The 25,049-nt window shown below is 40.5% G+C and overlaps 3 protein-coding genes across 4 annotated transcripts; 1 reads left to right on the top strand and 2 right to left on the bottom strand.

The window, feature by feature from the left end:
* Positions 1–9,171: 9,171 nt before the first annotated feature.
* gtf2e1 (general transcription factor IIE, polypeptide 1, alpha) lies at positions 9,172–16,541 on the bottom strand. 2 transcript variants are annotated; one of them, XM_056438664.1, is made up of 7 exons: positions 16,380–16,541; positions 15,962–16,030; positions 15,496–15,791; positions 14,539–14,696; positions 11,393–11,588; positions 10,891–11,123; positions 9,172–9,973 (listed from the first exon to the last, which is right to left on the bottom strand). In XM_056438664.1, exons 3-7 carry the CDS (start codon positions 15,783–15,785, stop codon positions 9,525–9,527), a joined length of 1,326 nt encoding a protein of 441 aa, XP_056294639.1. In that variant the 5' UTR covers positions 15,786–15,791; positions 15,962–16,030; positions 16,380–16,541; the 3' UTR covers positions 9,172–9,524. The 2 variants fall into 2 exon arrangements, with proteins under 2 accessions (XP_056294639.1, XP_056294638.1); XM_056438663.1 differs by lacking the exon at positions 15,962–16,030.
* Positions 16,542–16,731: 190 nt separating this feature from the next.
* rabl3 (RAB, member of RAS oncogene family-like 3) lies at positions 16,732–20,875 on the top strand. Its single transcript, XM_056438665.1, has 8 exons — positions 16,732–16,796; positions 17,326–17,417; positions 18,184–18,313; positions 18,407–18,521; positions 18,645–18,795; positions 19,986–20,057; positions 20,484–20,522; positions 20,624–20,875. The coding sequence occupies exons 1-8, from the start codon at positions 16,751–16,753 to the stop codon at positions 20,678–20,680; spliced, it is 702 nt and encodes a 233-aa protein (XP_056294640.1). The 5' UTR covers positions 16,732–16,750; the 3' UTR covers positions 20,681–20,875.
* Positions 20,876–20,981: 106 nt separating this feature from the next.
* On the bottom strand, positions 20,982–23,539 carry LOC130202149 (thrombin-like enzyme catroxobin-1). The gene is given in 3 exon segments (XM_056427474.1): positions 20,982–21,327; positions 22,406–22,476; positions 22,479–23,539. Coding segments are annotated over 3 exon segments (315 nt in total). The 5' UTR covers positions 22,536–23,539; the 3' UTR covers positions 20,982–21,140.
* Positions 23,540–25,049: the final 1,510 nt, after the last annotated feature.

Raw genomic sequence — 25,049 nt, 5'->3', positions numbered from 1 at the left:
CAGCTCCTTAGTTTTGGTGACATTCATGATGAGGCTGTTGTCCTGGCACCAGAGTGACAGATCAGCAACTTCCTCCAGGTAGGCCTTTTCGTCGTTGTCGGAGATCAGGCCCACCACCACTGTGTCATCCGCAAACTTGATGATGGTGTTGGAACTGAACCTGGCCACACAGTCATGTGTGTACAGGGAGTACAGGGGGGCTGAGGACGCAACCCTGGGGGATCCTGTGTTCAGGGTGAGGATTTTGAGGTGTCCTGCCCACCCTGACCACCTGTGGCCTGGCGGTCAGGAAGTCCAGGATCCAAGCACACAGGGGTGTTCAGTCCCAGCTCAATCAGCTTGCCGGCCAGTCTGGAGGGACTATGGTGTTGAAAGCTGAACTATAATCAATGAACAGCAGTCTCACATAGCCCCCTCTGGCTGTCCAGATGAGAGAGTGTGGTGTGCAGTACCTGGGAGACAGCATCATCCGTGGATCTGTTTGGGCGATAAGCAAACTGCAGCGGGTCCATGGAGGAAGGGAGGAAGGCGCAGATGTAGTCCTTTATCAGCCTCCCAAAGCATTTCATGACCACCGAGGTGAGGGCCACCGGTCGGTAGTCATTCATACATGCTGGAGAAGCATTCTTGGGCACAGGGACAATAGTGGATCTCTTGAAGCAGGCGGGGACCACGGACTCAGCCAGGGAGAGGTTGAATATTGTGGTGAACACTGGAGCTAGCTGGTTAGCACAGGTCTTCAGTACTCGCCCAGATATGCCATCTGGACCTGCAGCTTTCCTGGTGTTCACCCTCAACAGAGCCCTCCTCACACTGTGCTCGGTCACACACACACACCAAGGCCACTTTCTCAGGTGATTATAAATGACAAACAGGCAGGACTGCCTTGAAACCTTTGGACCCATGACACACTCAGGTAGAGTCAGACTGTATAAAGTCAAACACATTGCACTGTGTGTGAGGCAATCACGTGTTCTGTCAAAAGCTGCACTTGAACACACCATAAACACCACATGGTTGTGTGAGAGGAGTAACTTGTCACTCGTCATCCTGAGACACTGCTAGCTGTCCCTGTCTTCTTCAGTGTAAGATAGAAATAAACATAACAATATAAAAAAATGTCATTTCTGAATCAGACATACAGTGCATCCGGAAAGTATTCACAGCGCTTCATTTTTTCCACATTTTGTTATGTTACAGCCTTATTCCAAAATGGATTACATTCATTATTTTCCTCAACATTCTACTCTTTATTTTTAATAAATGTGCAAAAATTAGCAAAAAACAGTTTTCACTTTGTCATTATGGGTTATTGTGTGTAGAATGTTGAGGGAAATAATGAATTTAATCCATTTTGGAATAAGGCTGTAACATAACAAAATGTGGAAAAAGTGAAGCGCTGTGAATACTTTCCGGATGCACTGTACATGGCAGCTCAGATACTGAATGTTACAGGATCTGTGTACATTTACAGTGAATGAAGGGAATACCCCACATTCACTTTTAAAGATACAAATTACACTTTACAGGGCAGGCCAAGTGGCTTGCAGCTAGGACAGAGATTATGTCCTCTATACTTGTTCTGGGAATTTGGGGTTCAAGAAACCTGCAAGGATTCCTAAAATAAACGAACACACTGTTGGTATTACATAGATTCATTATATTATCTCCTGAATGAATATACTTCCTATTCATTTTATATATTTTAGAATAAAAGAAAATAAGGAACAGAAAATAGAAAAGGACAAAAAAGAATTCTCACTAAACTAAAGAGACGTCCAACTAAATACAAGTTGAGAAAGAAAGAAGAGGAAGAGAGCTGGAAAACCAGTGTCCAAGTTGTTTTTAATTATTTTATGTCATGTTGTTGCATACAAAATCCCACAATAAGCGCGCAAGAGGAAATTAATAAATCAATACAAATGTTCATTGACTTTAATATTATTTATTTATTTTAGAAATTAAAATGAATTGATTGGAGAAGTGGGAGTTTCTGCTGCATCGGACTGAAGGCTGCATAAATATTTCAGTGCACTGACTCCACGAGTCTGCGGAGGCCTTTAAACGTGGGAGTTATGCATAGGAAATGAATGACATCATGCTTGGTATTTATATATTTGTGTGATGAAGTTCTTTATTTTCTGTAATGCAAAAAAAAAAAAAAAAATGTCATCTGGATGGATTTCATTACAAATCGAATGAAATATTTGAAGCCTTTTATTCTGATGCTGATTATGGCTTACAGCTTAAGAAAACTCAAATATCCTATCTCTAAATATTAGAATATCATGAAAAAGTATACTAGTAGTGTATTAAACAAATCACTTGAATTGTCTAATTAACTCGAAACACCTGCAAGGGTTTCCTGAGCCTTGACAAACACTCAGCTGTTATAAATCTTTTTTTTTACTTGGTCTGAGGAAATATTAAAATTTTATGAGATAGGATTTTAGAGTTTTCTTAAGCTGTAAGCCATAATCAGCAATATTAAAAGAATAAATATATATCAGTTTTGATTGTAATGAATCAGAATACATGACATTTTGTTTTTTAATTGCATTACAGGCAATGAAGAGAATGACATTTTTGTTTTTTTAATTGCATTACAGAAAATAAAGAACTTTATCACAATATTCTAATTTTCTGAGACAGTCCTGTATACTGTGTATTTTGAAAATGACATATGAAAGGTTTCCATGTAACATGTATACATATTGAACAGTTGGAAATAAGCACTTGAAAATACAAACTCAGTAAGACACATTCCAGCTGTAACTTCTATAATTACTTCGATGTACCCCATAGACACCCCCCCCCCCCCCGGCCTCCCATGTTGTCCCCCACCACCACCACCAACTGAGCTGATTAACAGCGCCTCAGACCACCTACCAATCTGTTAACTCACAGCGGCCCAATTAATACCTGCGGGGTGATTTTATACAATTTCACAGGAGCAGAGTTTAGAAGCAAAATGAAGCCACAAAAAGTTGTTTTTTAATCAATTTCGAATTAAGAATTCATTGCTGTCTGTGGGACCACTGGTAATTGAGTCAAGTGGAGGAAGTGAAGGCCAAGGAGGCGGGGTTATTCCTTCAGGGATCGCTCATTTCCATATAAATGAGCTAGTAAATGCGCGCCGGATTTTCGGGATTCATTATTGACCAAAAGGCTAATACCAATGATGACCACTTTCAAAAAAAAATCTTGGGACTCCTGATTTCTTTCTCATTTCAAATCTGGTAAAACTACATTTGAGGGAGGTTGCAGAGTGCAGATGTTTCTTATAACACGCTAGGGCAGAGCAGTTACTCCCCACCCTTAAGCCAACACAAGCCTTTTATTGGAAGAGATAGTGAGAGTCACAATGAGCCTCAGCACCAGATGGCATTTCCTCATGGTAATGATCCACTGGAATATTTGTAAAAGAGAGACATTTTTATCACTTCCTCTTCTCTGCCTACTTCAGGATATTTGCTGAAATACAGGGCAAACAAATTGGTTGTTTGATTTTCAGTGTTAATATTAAAATATTAAAGTATTGTTTTCCATTAACACCTTCACAGCATTCCTCATCACCCCTCAAACATACCTTATACATCAGATGAGGGATTATAAATCTAATGTTACGTGACACAGTCCTCCTCTCCCAGACCTCCACGCAGACAAATTCAAATTCAAATATTTGTTGTTGTTTTGTCTGTTTTGCTTCGTGAGGTTCTATAACAGAGATCATTCTAGAATCTAGTAAAATAAAAGGTCAATGAAGAGCATATAATTTAATTGAAATTAAATTTAAAAACATTTCAGTTTGCCAATTAAATCTTATTTAACGGGAAGTGCCCGGCCTTTGCTTTTACATAATGTTTTAAATGCCAGGTGATTTTAATTTAATCTGATTACAACCATCGTATGAGAAGTGCCGTATAGAGAGGTTGATCAAAAGCTTCAGATTACCGAATATTGACATACTTTGTCATGATCTTGGTTTTGATTTAGTTTTTTTCCGGTAATATCGCTTGTGCACATGGCAGATTTACCTCAGCTTTTTTCGTTTCCTGCCTGTTGGATTTTCAGTTACTTATTTTTGGACTTGCATTCTTATTACATTTTGTTTGGGATATTTCTTTATTTAAATCCCGATGTATCATCCTTCTGCTCCACGCGTTAATCTGTATTTGGGTCCATCCCCAGTTTTCTCTTGCTCTGATTCATCCGATTTTATTCAGAGAAAATGTTATTATCATAAAAAAAATGATACCTACTAAGAGCAAACACTATCTTTTAATATTATTCATATCATGATTCATCCATTTGCTGAGTGACTTGATGTTTTCACTTGATGGGTGTAAAGTAAATACAGTATTAAATCACGGCCTGATACATTTTAGTTTCTTCCAAAATGGATTGAGACAAATGGATTGGAGCCCGAGCTTAATGTGAACACACTTTAGAGATAAATGAGTCACATACTAATGAATACTTTCTCCCTTGAGGGGCCTGAAAGTTTAATTTGGCCAGGAGACACAGACGAGGCTTTTGTTGGCTGGCATAGAAACAAGTCCCTCTGTTGGACAACAGTTGTCATATTGAGGAGGTGATGTCAGCGCCACAGACTCGTGGGACTTCTCCCGTCGGGCCTGGAGGTGGGTGGAGGAGGAGGTGTGAAGCCCAGACAATGAAAATGAAACCAGATAATTAAATCACAGAGACACTTATTCACAGTAAAACATATATTAAAGCTCAAGCAAGATAAAATGAATAATAGGCTATTGTTGGAAGCGGGCAACTGAAAATCCCTCAGAGGAGAGTAACTTGAGGAGCAGTGACGCATCGTGACAAGCGAAAGCGTGTGGAGGGATAGAAATGCAGCAGTTTGATCACTGATTGGTCCGCATCGTGACACACTGTCAATTCTGTGCAGTTTCCAAGCGGCATCTTTTGTTTTTGTCCTTTCTGTGTCAAATATTTGTGTGTGTTTTATGAGTGTTTTATGTCTCCATGTGCAGCTTTACAATGTACTGTTGGAACAATACAAATAATCAAATGTCCTGTTACTAAAATGAGCTCACCACTCAGTTTGAAATGTATACATCCATTGATTCTTACACTGAGCTGGGCTATAACACTCGGTACAATGCCGCTATAATTTAGATAAGAAACATGACGAATGTGAACACAAAGTCGAGGTAAGGAGGCCTGTACTGTTTGCAGACCAAAATAGATACACCTCCTCAGATGCATTTCTGTCCTGGGCTGGTGATGGTGAGTGCGGGGACTCTCATGAATAAATAATGGTTGAATAATGGTTGTTCTTTTCAAAGTGGATGTGAAATGCTTTCACAAAAGGTTAACAGCTTCTATATCAGGGCTGATGTGTGTCATGGTTGCTGCGATAGGTGCTCAACATCGTCTTTAGCAGCACAACCACCTCTACACTCCAGCCTTGGATGGACACAATAATATGCTGCCTGTGTTGTTGTTTTTTCTGATTCTTGCATTTGATTTCTTTACTGACCTTTACTTTCTTCTATGGTAAGATATACAAAAACAGAAATAATAAAATGGCTGACACTTTAAGAGCCTATAGTGAAATAATGTCGACCTAAACAGAGAACATAGTCGCTCTTCCTCTCTCTGTGTGTGTGTGTCTGTGTGTGTGTGTGTGTGTTGTATTCAGAGTTTCTCTGTGCTTTGTTTATTTCCCACCTTTTAGGTTCAAAGTACTCATTGACCAAGTCTAATATGACAAATATATTGAAAAACATGTAAAAGGTCAAGTGTAAGGTAGAGCAATTGTCCCAAATATTAAATTTTTGGAGTAGGTTTTCCCCACAGAGTGTTGAGCGCTGGCGTTTTTTAAGGAGTTACTTTCATCGGCAATTAGACGCTTCACCGGGAGAGTCAAGGGTGCAGTGTGAACCTCGCTTCAAGATGTACTAGGCTTTGTAGTAGTTTAGCTGTTCAGCCAAATTTAATTTTGCTCGCATTTTCCCAGCTGTGATAGTGCTGGGAATGTTCTAAAAAAAGAGGTATGTAGAATTCAATAATGTGAATGAATATTTTAGCTTGCTTGTGAAAACCACTCATTTCAGATTTAATCGTAACATGTCTTCACCCGCGTGTCCCAAAGGGCATGAAGATGAATGGATGGATTAGATAGGCTCAGCTACTTATAAGATCTCAGATTTCAAAGAAGACGATGAAAGAGAATCGCAGGCTGAGTGACAAACGAGGTCGATCACTGAGTCATTAACCGACGGGCTTTATTGGATGAAGAGTGACGGAGACACACCTATAAGCAATCGATCGTGATGTAATCATCTCAGGAAAAGCTTGTGAAGCATGTCATACAACTGCCTTTTGAGAGTCTACAACACACACACACAAAACTGTTAGACATCACACCCTTCCAAATCCTGTCTTTGTGAAATCCCGCTCGCTCCCTGATGTCACTCTTAATACCGTCTCTTTTAAATTATTCTCTTTCTTTCATAAACAAACAAGCTCACGTGCATTTATGAATATTTGTGTCCCCATCAGTAGACAGTAATGCAGAGAGGAAAAACACAACAATAAAGGCATCCACATGGGAGAGGGGACAGTAATACGTTCAACTTCACGATGTTTAAATGTTTTAACACACATGACGATTACCACTTCTCACTAATCCATATGTGATCTCCATGGCCTCGTGGTTTTTATACAGCTTTGTCGATTCCCGACTGAGTTCTGTTCGCCTTCCTATCCCGTCTCCCCACACTCAGGGTTGCCTTGGCAGATCAATAGCACAGCATGAGGTTCGGTTTTAATTGAGCTGTCTTGAAGGGTGGGGTATGTTTTAATGAGGCCAGGTCCTGTTTTCATCCTGACCTTTGAGGCTCTGCCCTACAGGTGTCCATCCTCTAACTTAAAAGGAATATATGGACTTGTAGGGCACCAAAGGTGCCGTGCCTCACCAAGCTCCTCTGCAGAGATTGACATTTTCACACCAATCTAATACACCCATAGATGAGTTTTTTGTTTGTTTCTAGCCATTACACTCTCTAGCATGATGAACAGGATATTCTGTGGTCGCATGGACATGATATGTAATATAATCTGAACTTCATGATCAACACCAAGATGTTAGCTCAGTAACTATATTTGTAACTTTTCAGGCAAGTTCCACATTCTCGTAGCTCGGCAGTAAGCCGACCAACGTTAAGCACGGAGATATTTGTAGGAGTATTACATCAAGAATCTGCTGGTCAAAGTGCAAACACAGTGTTGCACAGGCCTACTTGTCACTGCCCAAAGGAAAACCGAACAAATAATATCAAAAGTAGGGTAATGTCAGTGCAGCAGGCACCATGACAGGTGTAACATTTAACAATATATATGAAAAGGCCTGTTTTCGGTAAATGCCATGCCCACATCTGTTTTCAAACTCGAATCGAGGTTAAATTGCCCCCCATTATGAGCAGGTGACCCAGTGCCGTGGGTTACTGAGGTTACATCAAACAAGTTATTATTTGGAAAGCCACAGAGCAAAACATCCTAAATCCAGCTGGAGCACATCTGGAGTAAAGCTGGGAGTGTTTCCCGGGGGACCGCCTCGGTGCATAAGTGTCATCCGGATGTGGCCAGACAGGAATAGTCTCAGTGGGAGGACATCACCACGGACTGGAATGGTATGAAATGCATTTACTTTTTTAAAGCCTGTTAATTACATCTATTGCTTCTGTCCATCCTGGAGAGGGATCCTCCTCTGTTGCTCTCCTGAAGGTTTCTTCCCTTTTTCTCCCCCTGAAGGGTTATTTGGGAGTTTTTCCTGATCCGATGTGAGGTTTTGGGGCAGGGATGTCTATGTGTACAGATTGTAAAGCACTCCGAGACAAATTTGTAATTTATGAAATTGGGCTATACAAATAAACTGAATTGAGTTGAATTAATCTTTCCCTGGATTTCTTTCCCTTTCAATTTCTCCTGAAATCAAGCTTTCCCACAAGAACATATAATCTTGATTATGCCATGGGCCTCTATAATAGCTGCACCATTCCTGATTGCAGAATAAACTAACACACTAAAGAGTCGGATCTGGATACACATACGATGCAATGGGTAGTATTGATCATTTCTTGCACGTCATACAATTGTTGAAAGTCACAATTTGAGATATGTTATCAGATTAAGCAGCACACGTTCCACCATCTGAGCGGCAAATATTAGTCAGTGATTTCTGCAGGTGATTTCCCACATTTTTTAAATGTATATAAAATGTTTTATGATAACATAAATATTACTTTTCCTGCTGCTGTATAAGAAAGGCATTGAAACACACAAATAGTGCACAAACCAAAGGAGAATAAACACATTTTACAGTTGATCATCGTATTTGGTGACTGTCGTGAGAACTTCTCATTAGTTTAACATGTGCGTTAGAGAAATGTGGAGGGACCACTGTCCTTATGCACAGGAGGAGGCAGTCAACACAAAATGTAATAAATGCATCTCCATGAGGCCAATATAATTTAGAATAAAGAAAATGAATTCAAAATGATGTACTCTCATAACATTTATATCTCATCTTTACTTGCTAAAGAAAATGCTTATTTAAAATGGTAGAAACTCAAAACAGCCAGAGGTCCATGTTGTAGAATGAAGTCTTATCCAGCTTTGGGGTATAAATTAGTATTAGTATAATTCAGAACACTAACTAGTCTGTCCCCTCCCCTATCTGAGAAGACAAATGTCACAGTGCCCCCTTACTGTTATATTCTGAATTGCATGGTTGTGTCCATGTACACACATTAGTGTACGTCCACGCATATTGCTGTACTGCAGTATTTTTTTAATTTCAGATTCTTCAGAGAAACTAATGTTTTAAAAATACTCCGGCCAACGCCTTTCCTGCCCCCTTCGAGGAAGCAGCACTTCAGCAGCAGCTTCAGTCCTTCGGTGTCACGCCGCTTACGTTGAACCACAGCACCGCGACGCCTTTTGGAAACGCCCACAGCCAAAGGGACCATCGACGACGTCGTTTACACCAGTTGGAAGAAAATAGATTCAAGCATAAAACATGCACTCGTGTCACGACAGCTGAATCGATTCCACGTGAAGCACATGTGGCCAGTCGGACGCATGAGAGAAGCATGACGGGACAACACGGAGACGACATGACTGCAGCAGACGGCCTGTTAGTCGGTTTTATTTTCATATCAGATTAACAGAAAAAACAAATTGACAGTCAGTCGAGTCAACTCCTTTCTGGGCTGATGACAGAATAAAAAAATACTGAGGATAGAATACTACAGGCGTGATCACCTAGGCAACACTGTCAGAGCGTCCTTGGTTCTTTTAATGCAAGCGCAGAAAAGCCGACTTCTAATTATATTAACAATTGAGCGGCATGTTTTTTTGTTGCTTAAGTTGTGTCCACAAACATTTTCTCAGATGCCATCACCAACGATGTGAGACAGCAGAAGTAGACTTCGGGGACCTCGTCGCCTTCACGTTGTTGATAACGAGCGTGTAAATGCACGTGTTCAGAAGTACATGTCCTGGAAGAGGTGTTGTCCCATTTCAATGTAGGCCTCCTTCTCCTGCGCAGACATTTGCTCCACGAGCTCGGGCTTCTGGCTGACCTCTCGGTACGAGAACTGCTTGCCTCCCACCATCACCATCGGCTCATCCCCGACCTCCTCAAACTCGTCGTCGTCCTCTTCCTCCTGTGCCGCTCGATGCTGAGCAGCTGTGGCGGGGGGAGGAGCTGAGGGGGAGGCGTCATCCGATTCGCTGGTGTCGCTGTCAGAGTCGCTGTTATTCGCCGTCTTCGAGGGCCGGGTCGCGATGCTCGCTCCGCCTGCACCTGTTCCCGCCGCCGCGCCCCTCTTCTCGTGGATGAGCAGGGCGCGCATCACTTCCTCGTTTTCATCCGTCTGACCAATTCCGAGACCCGCTACTCCATCCTGGGCCATGGGCACGACGTCTTCGCCTTCAATAAACACAAAACAATTACTTGTTCAAATCTGAAGTCATTCCCGTTGTTACTTCTTGAACATTTACAAACGTCGCTAAGCATTTCTAAATCGTGCCTGCAACAAGGCATGGAGATGCGGTCGAGGCTCCGGCCTCATAAAGCATTCCTCATTTACTTTATTTACACCGCGTCATGGCCGGATGTCATCTCTGTTTCCAGGCTTCAAAGGGCAACACGCTCATTACAGGCAGATCCACAGAGACACGCCTCAGAGACAGGATATCCAGAAGGCAGAACTTGTGCAATTTCCACAGAATGGATTTAATTAACGAGAAAGTCTTGCTCAGCCATGCACTAATCAAGCCTCTGTTTATTTCAATGAAGCAATTATGGCTCAATGAGAGTATGGCCAGGCCTGATCTGCTGCATGCCCTTGGTTGGGCTCGTATTTGTCCATCCAATCATCATCATCATCATCATCTTGCAACAGGAAAACCCAGTGCATAGAGCAAGGCTCAACGTGGACAGCCAATAGGATTTATAAATAATGACATGTGAAAACAGCATTCGGGAGTGGGAAGGGAATTTAATTTGTAATCTAACGTCTTCTGACTTGTTATTTTGTGAAGCAATATTTTTTGCGTGAATGATTAAAGTTTTTTTTGAGGCGTCAATATATATAAACATACATATATTCTTATATTAGCGAAAATTATTATTTAATTGACACTGCGGTTAACCAAGCTGGTGGAGGGTGCGTGCAGAGTGATAGAATGTTTCACACTTTAACTCACAAAATGTGGTTGTTGGCCAAAAATTACATCAATGCGAATTTTTCTACAAACGAAAACCTTTTGCCGTCGGAATAATATGAAATCTACAAATTGACTGGTCAGTGCTTGATGGACGTCTCGTACGAAAAGCCAACTTACTGTTCTTGAGGACGTCGGGCTCGCTGTAAGCGCCCTGCACGGTGCTCTGGGTCAACCAGACGGGCCTCTGCTTCGGGGCCTTGCCCTCCTTGGCCTGCTTCAGCTGCTCCTCCTGCTCCTCCATGCTGATCACCACATTCTGGGTGTACATGTCCCCGTAAGACGAGCCTTTGTTGGACCAGGCCTCGCGGTGCGGGCCTAAGTTTCCTCCGGCTGCTGCGGCACGATCACGGCTAGAGGAACGATTCAGAAAGCATCCTTTAAACCGCTATCTTCAACCGGGGGAGCATGAAACATCGTGTGTGTTTATGCGTTTTCAAGCTTAAACAAGGTTTAATGGAATTTAATAATATCGCTAATTTCACTGACGCCATTATTGCAGTTAACGGAGATGAACATCACATGTGACGTCATTAACAAGGCTGACTCTTGTGGACCGGCTGGAGAGGGGAACACGTATTTAGAAGTAGTCAGCGCTGTGTGATGCGCGTCAGAAGCTGACCTCTGTTTGAGGGCAGGGATCTCAGAAGGCTCGGGCTCCAGCAGCTCCTGAGACAGGTTCACATCTTCGGTCTCACGGAGCAGCGCGTAGATGGGCTCGATCTGCTCATTGAAGCGCGCCACGAGCGTCCTGCCGTCAGTACAGACGGACGCGTCTTCCTCTACCTCCGTCCGGCAGAAGGTGCAGCGAAACGTACCTGCGGGTGAAGACAGAACTGTGTTTAAAATTACGGGGGGGGGGGGAGAGAGATTGTGGTTACTTGCCTAGCCTGATCACATACTGCGTCACCCACAACCTTGGGACATGCTTATAGGGCACTGCTTGTAACTGCAGCCCAAAGCCACAGGCTGTAAACCAACTTTGCAAACAACTATTATATACAACACTAGCATCGTTTTTGTTTGTCTTACGTCAACAGAAATTAACATATGTGCATGACTCTAGATACAGATAAACTCGTAGTGATGAATACTTCCTCACCGAGTGGTTGCCCGTAAATCTTTACATGTACTGTATATGTACGTCACACGTGGAATGGAAAATATAGAGGTAAAAGTTATGCAACAATATATCACTATTCCATTTAAAGTGATTTGGGGCCTTTTTCTTTGGGACCCGCTTCCCACCAGTTAGAGAAGGGCATGTTCGGCCATCTGCTTCTCTTGCTGAATTCAGTTTCAATAAATGGGAAATGCTCCAGCATTACATACCCCTTCTGCTTTGCGTTTATGCTTATGAGAGAGAGTGAAAAAAAAAAAGTGTGAGTATGGGATGAAAGAGAGAGTGAGGTCAGTGCACATATGCGAGATGTGTAAGAAGAAGACATTGGAAAAGTCACATTATCTGCACAACTAAAAAACTATTATTTTTCAGACAAAATGTCGAGTCGACCTTTATGGCAGGTGGATATAGTAATACAAAAAAAGAATCATCTTCTGAAAAGTAGGGGGGTGCATTCACTTTACAAAGTGTGGAAATCCAGAGCGGCAGGGTTTCTGGCTCTCGCTTGTGGGTCAGAATGAGCTGGCAGACTTGTAATGTCACTTCCCTTCCTTGTGAGGTCAAACTGAGTGTTGCTTGCCCTGAAAGAAGCAGCCAATCTATGAGACGACCACGATGGGAGCTCCAGGTATTGTTTTTGTCAGCATCCGTTAGGGTGCAGTGTTACTGCCTCCGCAGCCAGATTTGATACCAGCTGGTATTTGTTGAAACAAGAGACGAAGTAATTGGCAAGACGTTCATAAATGAGTCACCAGGAAGACGCTGACGGCTCCCAAAGAGGACCATGACGCTGGGAATGAGAACTTTTTACCAGTGTGGTGTTAGTACACATTTTTATTTCCACAATTTGGTTTTATGTTGCTCTTTAGGGATAACATGTTTACAAGTCATCTTTGAAAATGTTAATAAGCCCCCATGCTTAGGTTCTTTATTTGAAAATAGCCAGTGACACAACATATTGTGGGCAACTTAAAACTTGTACTTAAGATTCAAATTGTACGATTGTTTTGTCTTTTTTTACTTAAAATTGGATGTTGTCATGGCATTTTGGGATACCGGGTGCTTTCTGTTTATTATTTCCCCTGTGATAACAGATGATTTCAAGAATAATTTAACGCCCTTGGAAAATCTTGCCTTTGCTGACCTCCAGTGGTTTTCCCCTTGTTTTTATTGCTGCAGTTAAGAACAAGTGGACTCCAGGACTTGGGGACACGGCATGAGAATTTCTTCCGGAACGGGCAGCAAAACCCTTCTCTTCAGCCTGGTGGTGCGTTTTAAACACTGTTGTAGCACAAGCTCTTTGTTTCCTAGCAACAGTGTTGGTTGACTGGTCGTCAACATTTGGATTGGCAGACAATGAAAGCTCGGAGCCTCGTTCTGACTGAATGAACGCAGTTCAGTGTATCGAGCATTCAAGATCTTCATCACAAGCTCATGATTATTCCGTAGAATTATTATTTCACTCAAATGCTAATTTTCTTGTTTTTATAGGAAGCATAGAGCAAATATTTAAAACCAACATACCCAAAATGTCTGGGGTAAACGGTTGCAGAAAATTAAATGTAGTGATACTCTACAGTCTTAAACCCAGACAGGCTCACATAATCAAGAGATGTGTCATTTTAAATCAAAAGGAAACAGACTTGGGTAAGTTGGTCATGTCTTGGTTATATTAATATTAAATCGACTTGTGATTTCAAAACCATGTGTGAGTCTACATTATTGTAATGCCATGGTTATTTAGCTTTATCTTCCCTTTGAATTCTACATGTCCACACCCACAGTGCGCCTCAGATGACTTCCTGGTTGCTTCTGTTACTCACATGCACAGACACAGCAGAGTGGATAGCTCCTCGTGATAAGTGAGTGAGTGATGTTCATTTATAAGCACGGTTTTAGACAGCTGCCAGCCCATAATGAGGCATGGTGAGAATCAGACTATGATTATACTTCAGACCTGTTGTTGTGGTAGCAGGTCGTTTTAAATAGGCTGAAAGACAATTTTCAGTTTGGGTAATATAGAAGCATTTAATCTGACCGACGACAAGCTAACCTAGGACATTTAAATGTAACCGAAACTCAACTAACAAAAGGTTTCCCAGGTATTCGATTCCTCAGTCTAAACTGGGAGTAAACAGCCACACAAAAAAATATATGGACTAGATTACTTACAGATCAGGTGACATAGCTAGACATAAGCTAATGTTTTTATGAGGTTCTTCTTTATTATACTATTCTTATTTGTATTATCTTGTTGGCATAATGAGACAAATTGTATTGAATACCAATTTAATGAAACTTGAGTTTAACAGGCAGTTTTTTAACTAGGTTTTATATTGGCTGTTGGCAGGAAGCCACAACCTGCAATGGCCTTCATCACGCGGAACACAAATGGCTTTAGATCTTGTGCATTCTCCTCTGCTGTCATATACCTCATATTGTGCCAGTGATGATCGTGTCGACAGGTCTCGAGAGTCTATAGATTTTTCTTTCGAGCACATACAACTGCTCAACGGCAGTGTGCTCATGAGAGAGCAGTCAATGTCTTCTCCAGAGACAGACACATTGTGAGGCCACAATTAAATTAAACGGTGTCGTTTGTTAAAAAAAAAACAAATAGCCTCATCGATGATGAGATTGTTTACCTGTCATTGGGTCAAACAGCTGATTGGCCTCTAAATCCGTGAAGGTGGAGAAGCAGCAGGGGCACCGGAAGGAGGCGCGGTTGGTGGAATCTCGCTCATCTGTCTCAATGCGGCGGCGCATATGATCCAATTTATACTTCACCACGTTGACCAAGACCCTAAAAAACAAATCCGGTTGCTAAAGCTTTATAGTATTCAAGATGCTGCCATGGCATAAATAGTTGTTGTTGTACGCAGTCGAACACAAAACACATAACTCTCCCCAGGTGTTAAAAAGACAATGTCTACTCTATATAAAGACATGTGTGAGGGGCAGCCGTCAACCATCGCTGTGGACTTAGCTGATCCCAACATTGCTGACATGAGAAATTGACAATGCCAATATCTGGACGGTGGGTGCCTGGAGTGAATTCAATTCAGTTTAGCCCAGAATCACAAATTTGCTTAATACGGCACTCACAGAAGATTGTCAGAAATAAATCACTTTCTGAACATGACCCTTTCAAAAGAAAATGTCCTCCATGATAAATGAGATGAGCAAAACATTATAAGCCCTTGACTTCAAATAAAAAGAAAAAAACTGACCATAGTATTAAAAAAGACGTTACACTTTCAGATAACCTCGTTTGTAAGCTTTCCAATATCAGATAATCATATTGTTACGTCTATTTTTGAAAAGGATATGCATCTTTAGGCGAGGTCAACTTTCCGGGCCCCTCTCTCCTGGTGGTTGGTCATTATGGTTAATAAAACAAGTTCTAACATCCTCTCATATAAGTTACCATGTACATAAACGGGAGTTAATAATGAAATGTGTGATGGGTGGATTTCTGATGGAATGCCTCCCAATCTTACAGGTCCACCAACACTTCACCCAACAATACACAGGAAGGTATTGTGTGCTAATGTGTCTATTATGGTCACTGTTGCCATGCAAAGCAAAAAGAGAATAACCACCTGTAGTTGATGAAGTAATAGTTGTGCCGAGTTGTCTTGCCATCAAGGGCCGTTTCCACTCTCATGCGACACTTCACAAACTTGTCTGCCTTCAGGGTGTTGAGTACTGAGCGCAGTTGTTTGCGATCAAACTTGAGCAGCTCCAGCATGTCCTCCTCGCGCACACATGGGTTGCGAATGAGCACATCCAGGGACAAGGCATGGTCCACTCCATAGAAGCCCCGTACGACCTGCTTGGCGAGCCGCTTAAGCGCTGCAGGAACCTCGGTCAGCACCTCCGGTGCTATCATCTTCTGCTGTGGAAAGAGACGAGAACTGTTGAGCCCTTCGAAAATGAAAGAAGATCTGAAAGCTTTGAGTGGAAGAAGAGTCTAAAAAGTGGAAGTAAAAAGAGTCTTTATTAGGGAGCAGAGTCATTTGGGGGGTGGGGGAGGGTCTGTTAAGAGGATCGATAAATGTGGTGCACCTTAACTCTGGTTGCCAGCTCCCATAACACCGAACCAAGACTACCGAGTAAAGATCTGAGAGCAGCAACCTATAACCACGCAAAGTTTGGGAGGGAGATTAGGTTAAATTAAGACACATGGATACTATTTGAAAGGAGTGAAAGATCATATTTTAAGAATATCGTTCATAACTAAGAGCTTAGCTGGATGTTAGATCGTGCCAACGTAACTTATCGTAACGTGAGACAATGATATATCACAGAGACGAATGCAGCAAGCTAACAGTGACGATAACTACTGGCGAGGATATTATACTTATTTCGTGAAGTTAACGTTTAGCCACTTTACTAGCGGACTAGCTCGCCTCATGGTAACTAACGTTCGCTAACTAAATGTTATGTTGCAGCCAACATGTAACCTAACTGCCCAATAACTTACCCGTTAAGTTCCAACAATACGACAAAGCCCTCGCTTCCTTAGATCATTGCAGAGTATGACGGTTTTTTCTTTAACAAACACAGCTTAAGCTCACTAGAAACATGTGTACTTATATGTAAACTGCTAAATTAGCTCGCATGCTTCTTCATGGTGTATTTGAGAAGTCAACCCCGGAAGTAATACCAAAACCACAACAAAGATGTACCAGCTGCACTTAGTAGCCAATGAAAGTGAAGGATTGTTGATCGACGTTTATTTTGACCAATGGCTTCGCGTCTGGTTTATTTTCTCTGGAACGTATCGGATTGAAAATAACATTTGAAGGCGGGGCTTCCACTATTATCTTCCGGGTAGCCGCTGTCACCAAAAAAATGGCTTCTCTTGACAGGGTAAAAGTATTAGTCTTAGGAGATTCAGGTAAGTGTAAAACTATTTTGGAATTTATAATCCAACGTGAACTTGAATGCCTATTTATTAATAAATATGTTTGTTATAGGAACATATCACACGGGTAAGCAAGCCTTCTGGGGACGTCAAGCTCCTGCCAAAAGTCTGGAGCAGTGTAATAGTGATACTCTGTAAACCCGCATACGCAGCTTTATTGTCTACTGGTGGATTTGAAATAAAGGTGGACTAGCAATTTCTGAATTAAAAAGTGGCATCCAACAGCTCGTTAAAGATATGTAGGCCTACTGATGTTTTATATGATATATGCTTCCATGGAAACTGAGGATATGTGACCTGTTTTTACAATAGTGGCGCGTACCAAATACAAGTGAACCACGTCTTCATTGTCTTGCAATCAGAAGTAGGAACTACATACCATAACATCAAGTCTGAAAGCCAAACATTATGATCTACCGGAATATCACGTCTGTCCTTGTGCCGAGGAGTGACTTCATGAGTGTATCTTGATCTCATCACAAGTTGACATTATCTTTTGCAGGGGTGGGCAAGTCTTCCTTGGTCCATCTGCTATGTCAGAATCAGGTGTTAGGAAATCCATCTTGGACTGTTGGTTGCTCTGTGGATGTACGGGTAAGCAGCTTGAACACCTCATTTACTCAATTTGATTGAGATAAAGGTCTAAAATGATGCTGCAGGTCTTTTTAAATGAGCCTCAGATTAACTGTATACACCTCATACAATAAACTTTTTAACTAAATAACACAATTTGTAAACGCTGACAGGTTGGAACCATACATGGTCCAATAAATCATTCCAGGCACTTTATATACTGACTGGAAAACATATGCTTAATATCATTTGAATAAGTATAAATATGATTCACTGAGGTGGAAGAAGTACAAAACAAATCTATATATAGAGAGCTAAGTGCAATCCAGTCATAGTCTGTTAAGTAAAAGTAACACATTCAGATTTTGTTTTTAAGTAAAAGCATTAGCATCAAAACAATAACTTCTTCTGCAGAACAGATCATCTCAGAATACTGTTTATTATATTGGTGGCTTATAATAATTCATGCTTTAATGTGTATGCCACTTTATGGTTGCAGCTGGTCATGGTGTAGCTAATTTGACTAAACCTAGAAGCCTAATGACACACATTAAGTAGAATAATGAAGTAGCAGCAAGTAAAAATATGTCATACAAGATTAAGTACCTGCAAATTGTAATTAAGTACAATATTTTAGTGAATTTATCTCGTTATTTTCTTCCACTAACGACTCAAAACATTCGTGTCAGATACAAATGTGCAGTTCACTCATATGCTACAGATGCTGAGGGGACAACATAATTGAAGTGTCAAAATAACTATATATAATATATACATATAACTACAGGTCCAAGACTATAAAGAGGGAACCCCAGAAGAGAAGACCTACTACATTGAACTCTGGGATGTCGGCGGATCTCTTGGCAATGCCAGCAGTATCAAAAGCACCAGAGCTGTCTTTTACAATTCAGTTAATGGTAAAGATGATTTTAAATGATTATTTAAGGAAATCTGGAATCGTTAGCATTGTTAATATTTAGTTGCCATTTTCTCTTCTCCTTTTTTTTCAGGAATTATGTTGGTACACGATTTAACAAATAAGAAATCATCTCAGAATCTCTACCGTTGGTCACAAGAGGCTTTAAACAAGGATTCTTCTCCGACAGGAGTTATCGTCTCAAACGGGTGAGTAGACGTGTCATGGTCTTGTTTTGTTTTCATGAGGTGTAAAATACACGCTGACACAGTTGTTTAAGATATTACCTTGTGAATGGTAGTGTTTTATACTGAGGAGTTTTCTCCCTGCAGTGACTATGATAGAGAGAAGTTTGCTGAGAACTCGGTGCCTTTGTTGCTGATTGGCACCAAGTTTGACCAGATCCCAGAGACCAAGCGCAATGAAGTTCTCACACGGACGGCCTTCCTGTCTGAAGACTTCAATGCAGAGGAGTTCAATCTCGTAAGTCAACTTCATCATTCCTGCAAGCTCTGATCTTAAGCCCATTTTAAATTGAATTTGTGACGCTACTGGCATTATTTATGTGTTGAAATATCATATTTGTTGACATTCAAACATCGGTCTCTGTTGTTTGACGATAACAAAGCCATTATAAATTGGCTGCAATGCTTCAGTGGTACCTGATATACAAAAGAGAGCACAATGCTGCTTTTCGTTCCCACCACAGTGGCAGCACTAGTGGATAATAGAGTTGAGGAAGAAGTGATTCACCTCAAAGAAGAAGACTGTTCCTAGTTCTCTCACAGGCGGCATCAGTGATGGATGACTGCTGCTTATTTTCCGTTGCTTAATGATTTATACAAGCGCGGTGAGGGAGACTTGTCCCTGATGCTCACGGCTCTAAGCAACCTCGTAGATCCCCCAATAAACCAGTTGTCAGATTACCACCGTGTTTCTTTTACATAAAGGTTTGGAGAGGCTTATGTAAACCTGGCGCTGACATGTACAAATGGCGGCAAAAGTACAGAGTGAAGTAAAGTACTTGATCAGAGAAATAGAAAGTGAATAATATAAATATTCCATGTGCTTTTAGAGAATTGGATAAGTTGTAGTTGTGACAGTGATAAGCATCTTGCTTTTCACTGGAACAAGATCATATTTTGATTGACTCATTAATTACTTCTATAAATTGTTCAAGTGTTAAGTCTCAAAAGTAGAGAAGCATATCTCAGTATGGTTATATGCTATAAGGTTTCCGATTCATACAAGCTTCCCGGGTTTGGAGACGCAGATCAAGTTATTTGAATGGTGGTACTTTTTATATGATGAACTTGTTTGTGGGATACAGAAAAGAAAAAAAGTGTCTTCTTTGGTTGATCACCCACCGTTAAATCTAAATCAAATCAAATCTCTCCATTATAATCTGTCACAAAAAAAGGAAACGAAAGAGACCTCACCATTGTAACATTTTATGTATAATTCAGAAAATCTCTGACTGAGACAGAGACCGCAAGACAGGCCAAATCTTTATCAGGATTTTTGATGTCAAGAAAAACATATGCCATCATATCAGTTTGAAAGAAGCTACAATCACAAACAACTTCTACAGACGCAGGTGTTGTATAACACCTGGGAAAGAAAAGATTCAATTTATTTCAGGTTTGTGACTGAAGTGTATTTTGTTTTCCCAGGACTGCACCAACCCGAGATACCTCGCTGCAGGAACATCAAATGCAGTGAAACTCAGCAGATTCTTTGACAAGGTGAGAAACCCAGAGTTCTCGGTATGTGTGTTTGTTTATTTATATATATATATATATATATATATATACACATGTTAATTTTGTTGATAAATTCAATTTCAACATGAAAATTACAGTCTGTAAACTTTCAAACCACTTTGACTTGGTCAAGTAGGCCTAGATTAACGTGCTTACACAGTAATAACTATTCCATGGCGTTATGTATGATGTAAAGATACTTGATTGACAGCAGTAAGAAAATCATGTAATTTCATTTTATTCTTTGGCTGTACCATATTTATAACTTGTGTCTGACATTGAATTGATGCGGCAGTCAAGTCTGTAACTTCTAACCTCAGTCTTTTTAGCGCAAAGTGCCCCGTTTCAATATCCGTATGGGTATGTGAGTTTTGTATTTAAACGGTCTTCAACCTATCTCCTGAACAGGTTATAGAGAAGAGATATTTCACAAGAGACCCAAGTCCGGTGAGTTTTACATTTGCAGTCTTTCTTTTGGTTTGGGTGATAGGAATTCAGCTGTGTGTGTTCCCTTATAAAACCGCACATCTCTTTCACTTTCTATGCAGATGACGGGTTTCTCAGACAGAAAACGGTTCAACTTCAAAAGTTTGCACTACGACTGACAACAGCTGTGGTCTGGTCTGTGGTTTGGCAGCAATGCCTCTGGGCTTTAACACCACACGTAAACCATCACCCCGACATACTTTCTCTCCCCCGCCCCCGCTACTGTCACCTTTTGCATCTGCTGTAATGATTGACAATGAATTATAATAACTATATTATATATGATGAATAATTAATAGTGATAAAGATACATATGTACATAGTTAACACAACTTCCACAAAGATGTAGCAAAAAGGAGTTTAGCACAAAAACAAAGAAACGTGCTAAGATGATGTAGAAGATGATAGGCAAATGCTATGTATGTATAATGAGACGTTTTTATTCAATTTTTTTTTCACATGCAAGACATTTACTTTCATTTATTATTTTTCAAAACAAAGACCATAATTCTTGAAATGTTTGGCATGTTGTTAAAGCAAGTGAGGAAAGGACAATATTTTTGTCCTCAGAAATATGGCTCATGCTAAATTACCCAATCCCTTCATCACTTTCTTAATCCAGGGGAGAAAGAAATTTACCTTAGTGAGGACATGGGGATATTTGGGATTATTGCAATCATCTTTCAGGGTAAAAGCTGTTATACCGTTAGGTTTACTGTTGCAGAGTAGTGGTCCCCCGGAATCCCCCTCAGAGAAAGACAATAGATAGAATTGATTTTAAATATAATGAAAACCAAAAAAAGATTACACTTGTTTTTGATAAATAAAACTCTTCTCCATGTTCTCAGCATCATTGATGTATTTTTTTATGTATATAATGGTTGGTTACTTATTTGCTGCTTCAAATGCTGTTAGATTACCTGGCAAATATCCCTCCCTTCCGTTTGTCAAATTTGGTGCAAATCATGTGCTGAGAAATGAAGTATTCTTTCCATATATCTTTGCACTCGAAGCTGAATTGCATTTTCTCTTGCTTAATTGGCACCTCTTTGGCCCCAGCCAGCAACGACACCGTTTATGTTGGCTGGGATTTTCCCATTTTTCTTAGCTAATCCGATGGCCTTCACATTCCTCGTCAGTGTGACGTTGTCTTTTAACTGTGGAAGAGAACAGTTAAACCAGTCAAACAGTGGTTTTATGTCCTCTTAATGTACGATTGGGGCTTTCATGTTGAGCGGTTCATATCCTTCAGTTACAAATGTGTGACATCACCTTGTGCAGCTTTACTTTCGGACAAGAAAATGATACAACAATGAAACTGCGATGATGGCATCAACGACATTGCACAAAATACTTCATAGAGACTTTCTTTTCTTTTCCACACAGACTTTTACACAGTTTTAGTTTAACTCAAGCAACATAATATCATAATCGTATTCTCCAGTGAATTTAGGATGTTGGTGGTACTTGGCCACCTGGATCCGTTGCTGACCACCGTCAATGGCAGAGGTCTGACAAACCAGAGTACAATTATTGCAAAAATATGTCATTAAACTTAGCACTTCACACTTTGAAAAAATGTATAAAGTACAATGACTTAAAAATACAAATTACTACAGTATGTAAAAGTGTCATTAAGTATTTTTTCCGAGCAATGACAAACATGAAAGGGACATCACTGAGACAACATTACACTTTAAAGCAGTAAAAGTAATAACCTAACACATCTCTGTAAATGACAAATAGCGATAGGAACAAAACGCTTTTTAAATGCTTATAATTATAACCCATGAACTTGTTAATTGACGGCGACATCAAAAGCATATATTTCATATGAAACTCACTGTTTGCAGTGTGCTGCCGTTAAAACAAAGACCTCCCGAATCAGCATTCCGCCACAAACATGTTGGCGTAAAACTGGAGGGATGCCATGTCGGGCCTGGAGTGAGGCTCACTGCATTGTTGTTTATTCATCAATACGTTAAATGTGAAGCACTTTGCTAAATGAAACTGTGTCCTTGTGCCAAAAAGAATAATGAATTAAAAAAAAGACAACTATAGAAAGTTGTAATAAACTAAGCTGAGACCAGGAGCGTAGGTCCTTTCTACTGGTACCATCTATATTTCCTGCCTTAAAAATTCAAAAGTTCAATATTTAATGTGGGCTATCACAAATGTACTACCTTGACTGCTTCTTATTTCATCACAGGTTAATTTATTCCAAAGGAAGAGTTAAATGGTTAAGGTAGAAGCTAAATGGTCGAGTGGAAACTGCGTTATGGCCACAGTCTCACCTCATATACACACACACACACACACACACACAACAAACACACAATGCTTGTGCAAAGCACAGAGGCGCCTCTACTTCCTCCGGAAACTGAGGAAAGCAGGGAGCCCCCCATCCATCATGTGCACCTTCTACCGCGGCACCATCGAGAGTATCCTGACCAACTGCATCACTGTGTGGGGCGGAAGCTGCACAGACTACAGCAGGAAAGCCCTGCAGCGCATAGTGAAGGCAGCTGGAAGGATCATGGGTGCCTCACTACCCCCCCTCCCATCCCTACAGGACATATACAACACCCGCCTCACCCGCAAAGTGACCACGATTGTGAGTGACCCCTGCCACCCCTCACACGGTCTCTTCAGCCTCCTGCCCTCTAGGAGGAGATACCGGAGCCTCCGGGCTCACACCACCAGGCTGTCAGGAAGCTGAACTCTCCCACTCCGTCCTCTTTCAGACTCACATGTCTGAATGCTGCTAGTTCAATTTATGTTGTCTATATGTTTACATGTTCTTTTACTATTTTTGCACTTTATGTTGTCTATATGTTGCACAATTCACTTTATGTTGCACAATTCAATTCACTTTATGTTGGACAGAAGAGAAACGTAATTTCAATCTTCTGTATGTTTGCACATATGAAAAATTGACAAATAAAACTGACTTTGACTTTGACTTTTGTGTTTCAAAAACAGATATGCATGTTAGCATTTTCTCTTAAGCTCACTGATTTTAAATTATGTGTAAAGAGAACCTTTACATAATATGGTGTTGACTGCACTGATCCTGATCAGCCGAGCACTCGTCTGCTGGAGGTCTTTTCAGAACTACATTGTTCTCAGATACTTTCTCTGAACCTGCATGTGATATCTGGGGGTATAGAGTAGAAGTCATTGAAGCAGTTCATATTAGTAATTAATTTAGTTTTTACTAAATAAAATACCAGAGGAGGTTGTATGATATAGTACCACATTGGTTCAATGAATGTGGAAGAATGCTGTCAGATCGTCACACATGCCTTTTTGATAGGTTTTCATGACTTATCCAAAAAGAGCAGCAATGGCTTTTCAAGGAGGCTGGTATGCCTTGGTGTCTCCTGACCACTAGATAGAGCTGTAGGCATTTTGTTTGCACAAAATACACTCGTGAAAGAAAGTGAGCAGCCCAGCTCTCACATAGCACACGCACCTTTTATCTGGCTCTGTCACGTGTTATTGTTTATGAGGATTGGCAACTTTTGTCTACCAGCGTCTCAACTGACTTTAAAAAAACATCTTTTGAATTATAGTCAGCAGCACATGGAAACTTTGAATAAGCTAAAACGTGTTTTATCGTGGTGCTGCTCCATTTTCTTTTCAGGAATAGTAATGTAATCAAAGTATTTCTAATGTGTTTCGCTCTCTCATGATGGTTTGTTTGACCCTCCCCCTTACTTGCAGTAAAGCAGAAGAAGACACAATAAACATGGAGGGCTGAGGATTTGCAATTGAACTGTGAATGAAATCATATCGCCAGTCTTCATTTCAACAAAAAGCTTAAAACTCAGCTTTTAATGTTGAGTAATAAAACACTTTATATGTCAGGATTGTTGATTTTGGCTCAGTGAGAAATTATACAAATAGCTAATTTAGGATATATAAATGTATACTGAACAGCTTTTTTACAACATTTAGACTCACCAGTCTTTTCAGTGGAAACATAAGTTTACACTTTTAAATAGCTTCCCTAACAGTAATAGTTACCAAAGCTATGTGGTCTCCACAAGCAAGTTATTATATCCTCCAACAAAAGGAGATTCACCTAAAATGAGAGAATGTCGTTTGTGTTCTGCCTCCACCCGCAGGCCACATTTCACAATTTATTTATGTATTACTATCTTCCATATTTTGCTCCAATAGAGCCACACACATCAAAGCTAACTTCATTTATTAAACTTGTTTGGTCTGCATGCACATCTAAAAGGATGTTTAATGGGGAGATTCTTCTAGTTTTGGCAAACAAGCACCACTGAGTCTGATGAAGAGCAGGTGAATTAAATAAAACTCAACACGGCTCAAAGATGACATTCTGCTCACTTTGAATGTGTCTTTTGGATGATCTCAGCAGAAGATACTCTATAGCCACACCTGCGTCGAAAAGGTGGAGTAAGTGTGAAGATGAGACATTTAAAAACATTTAATGTTAATAAAAAAAAAATGTTT

The sequence above is a fragment of the Pseudoliparis swirei genome, chromosome 2 (assembly GCF_029220125.1).
Source record: "Pseudoliparis swirei isolate HS2019 ecotype Mariana Trench chromosome 2, NWPU_hadal_v1, whole genome shotgun sequence".
Lineage (NCBI taxonomy): Eukaryota > Metazoa > Chordata > Actinopteri > Perciformes > Liparidae > Pseudoliparis > Pseudoliparis swirei.
Note: the sequence above shows the minus strand (reverse complement) of the source record. Positions and strands in the feature narration are given on the sequence as shown.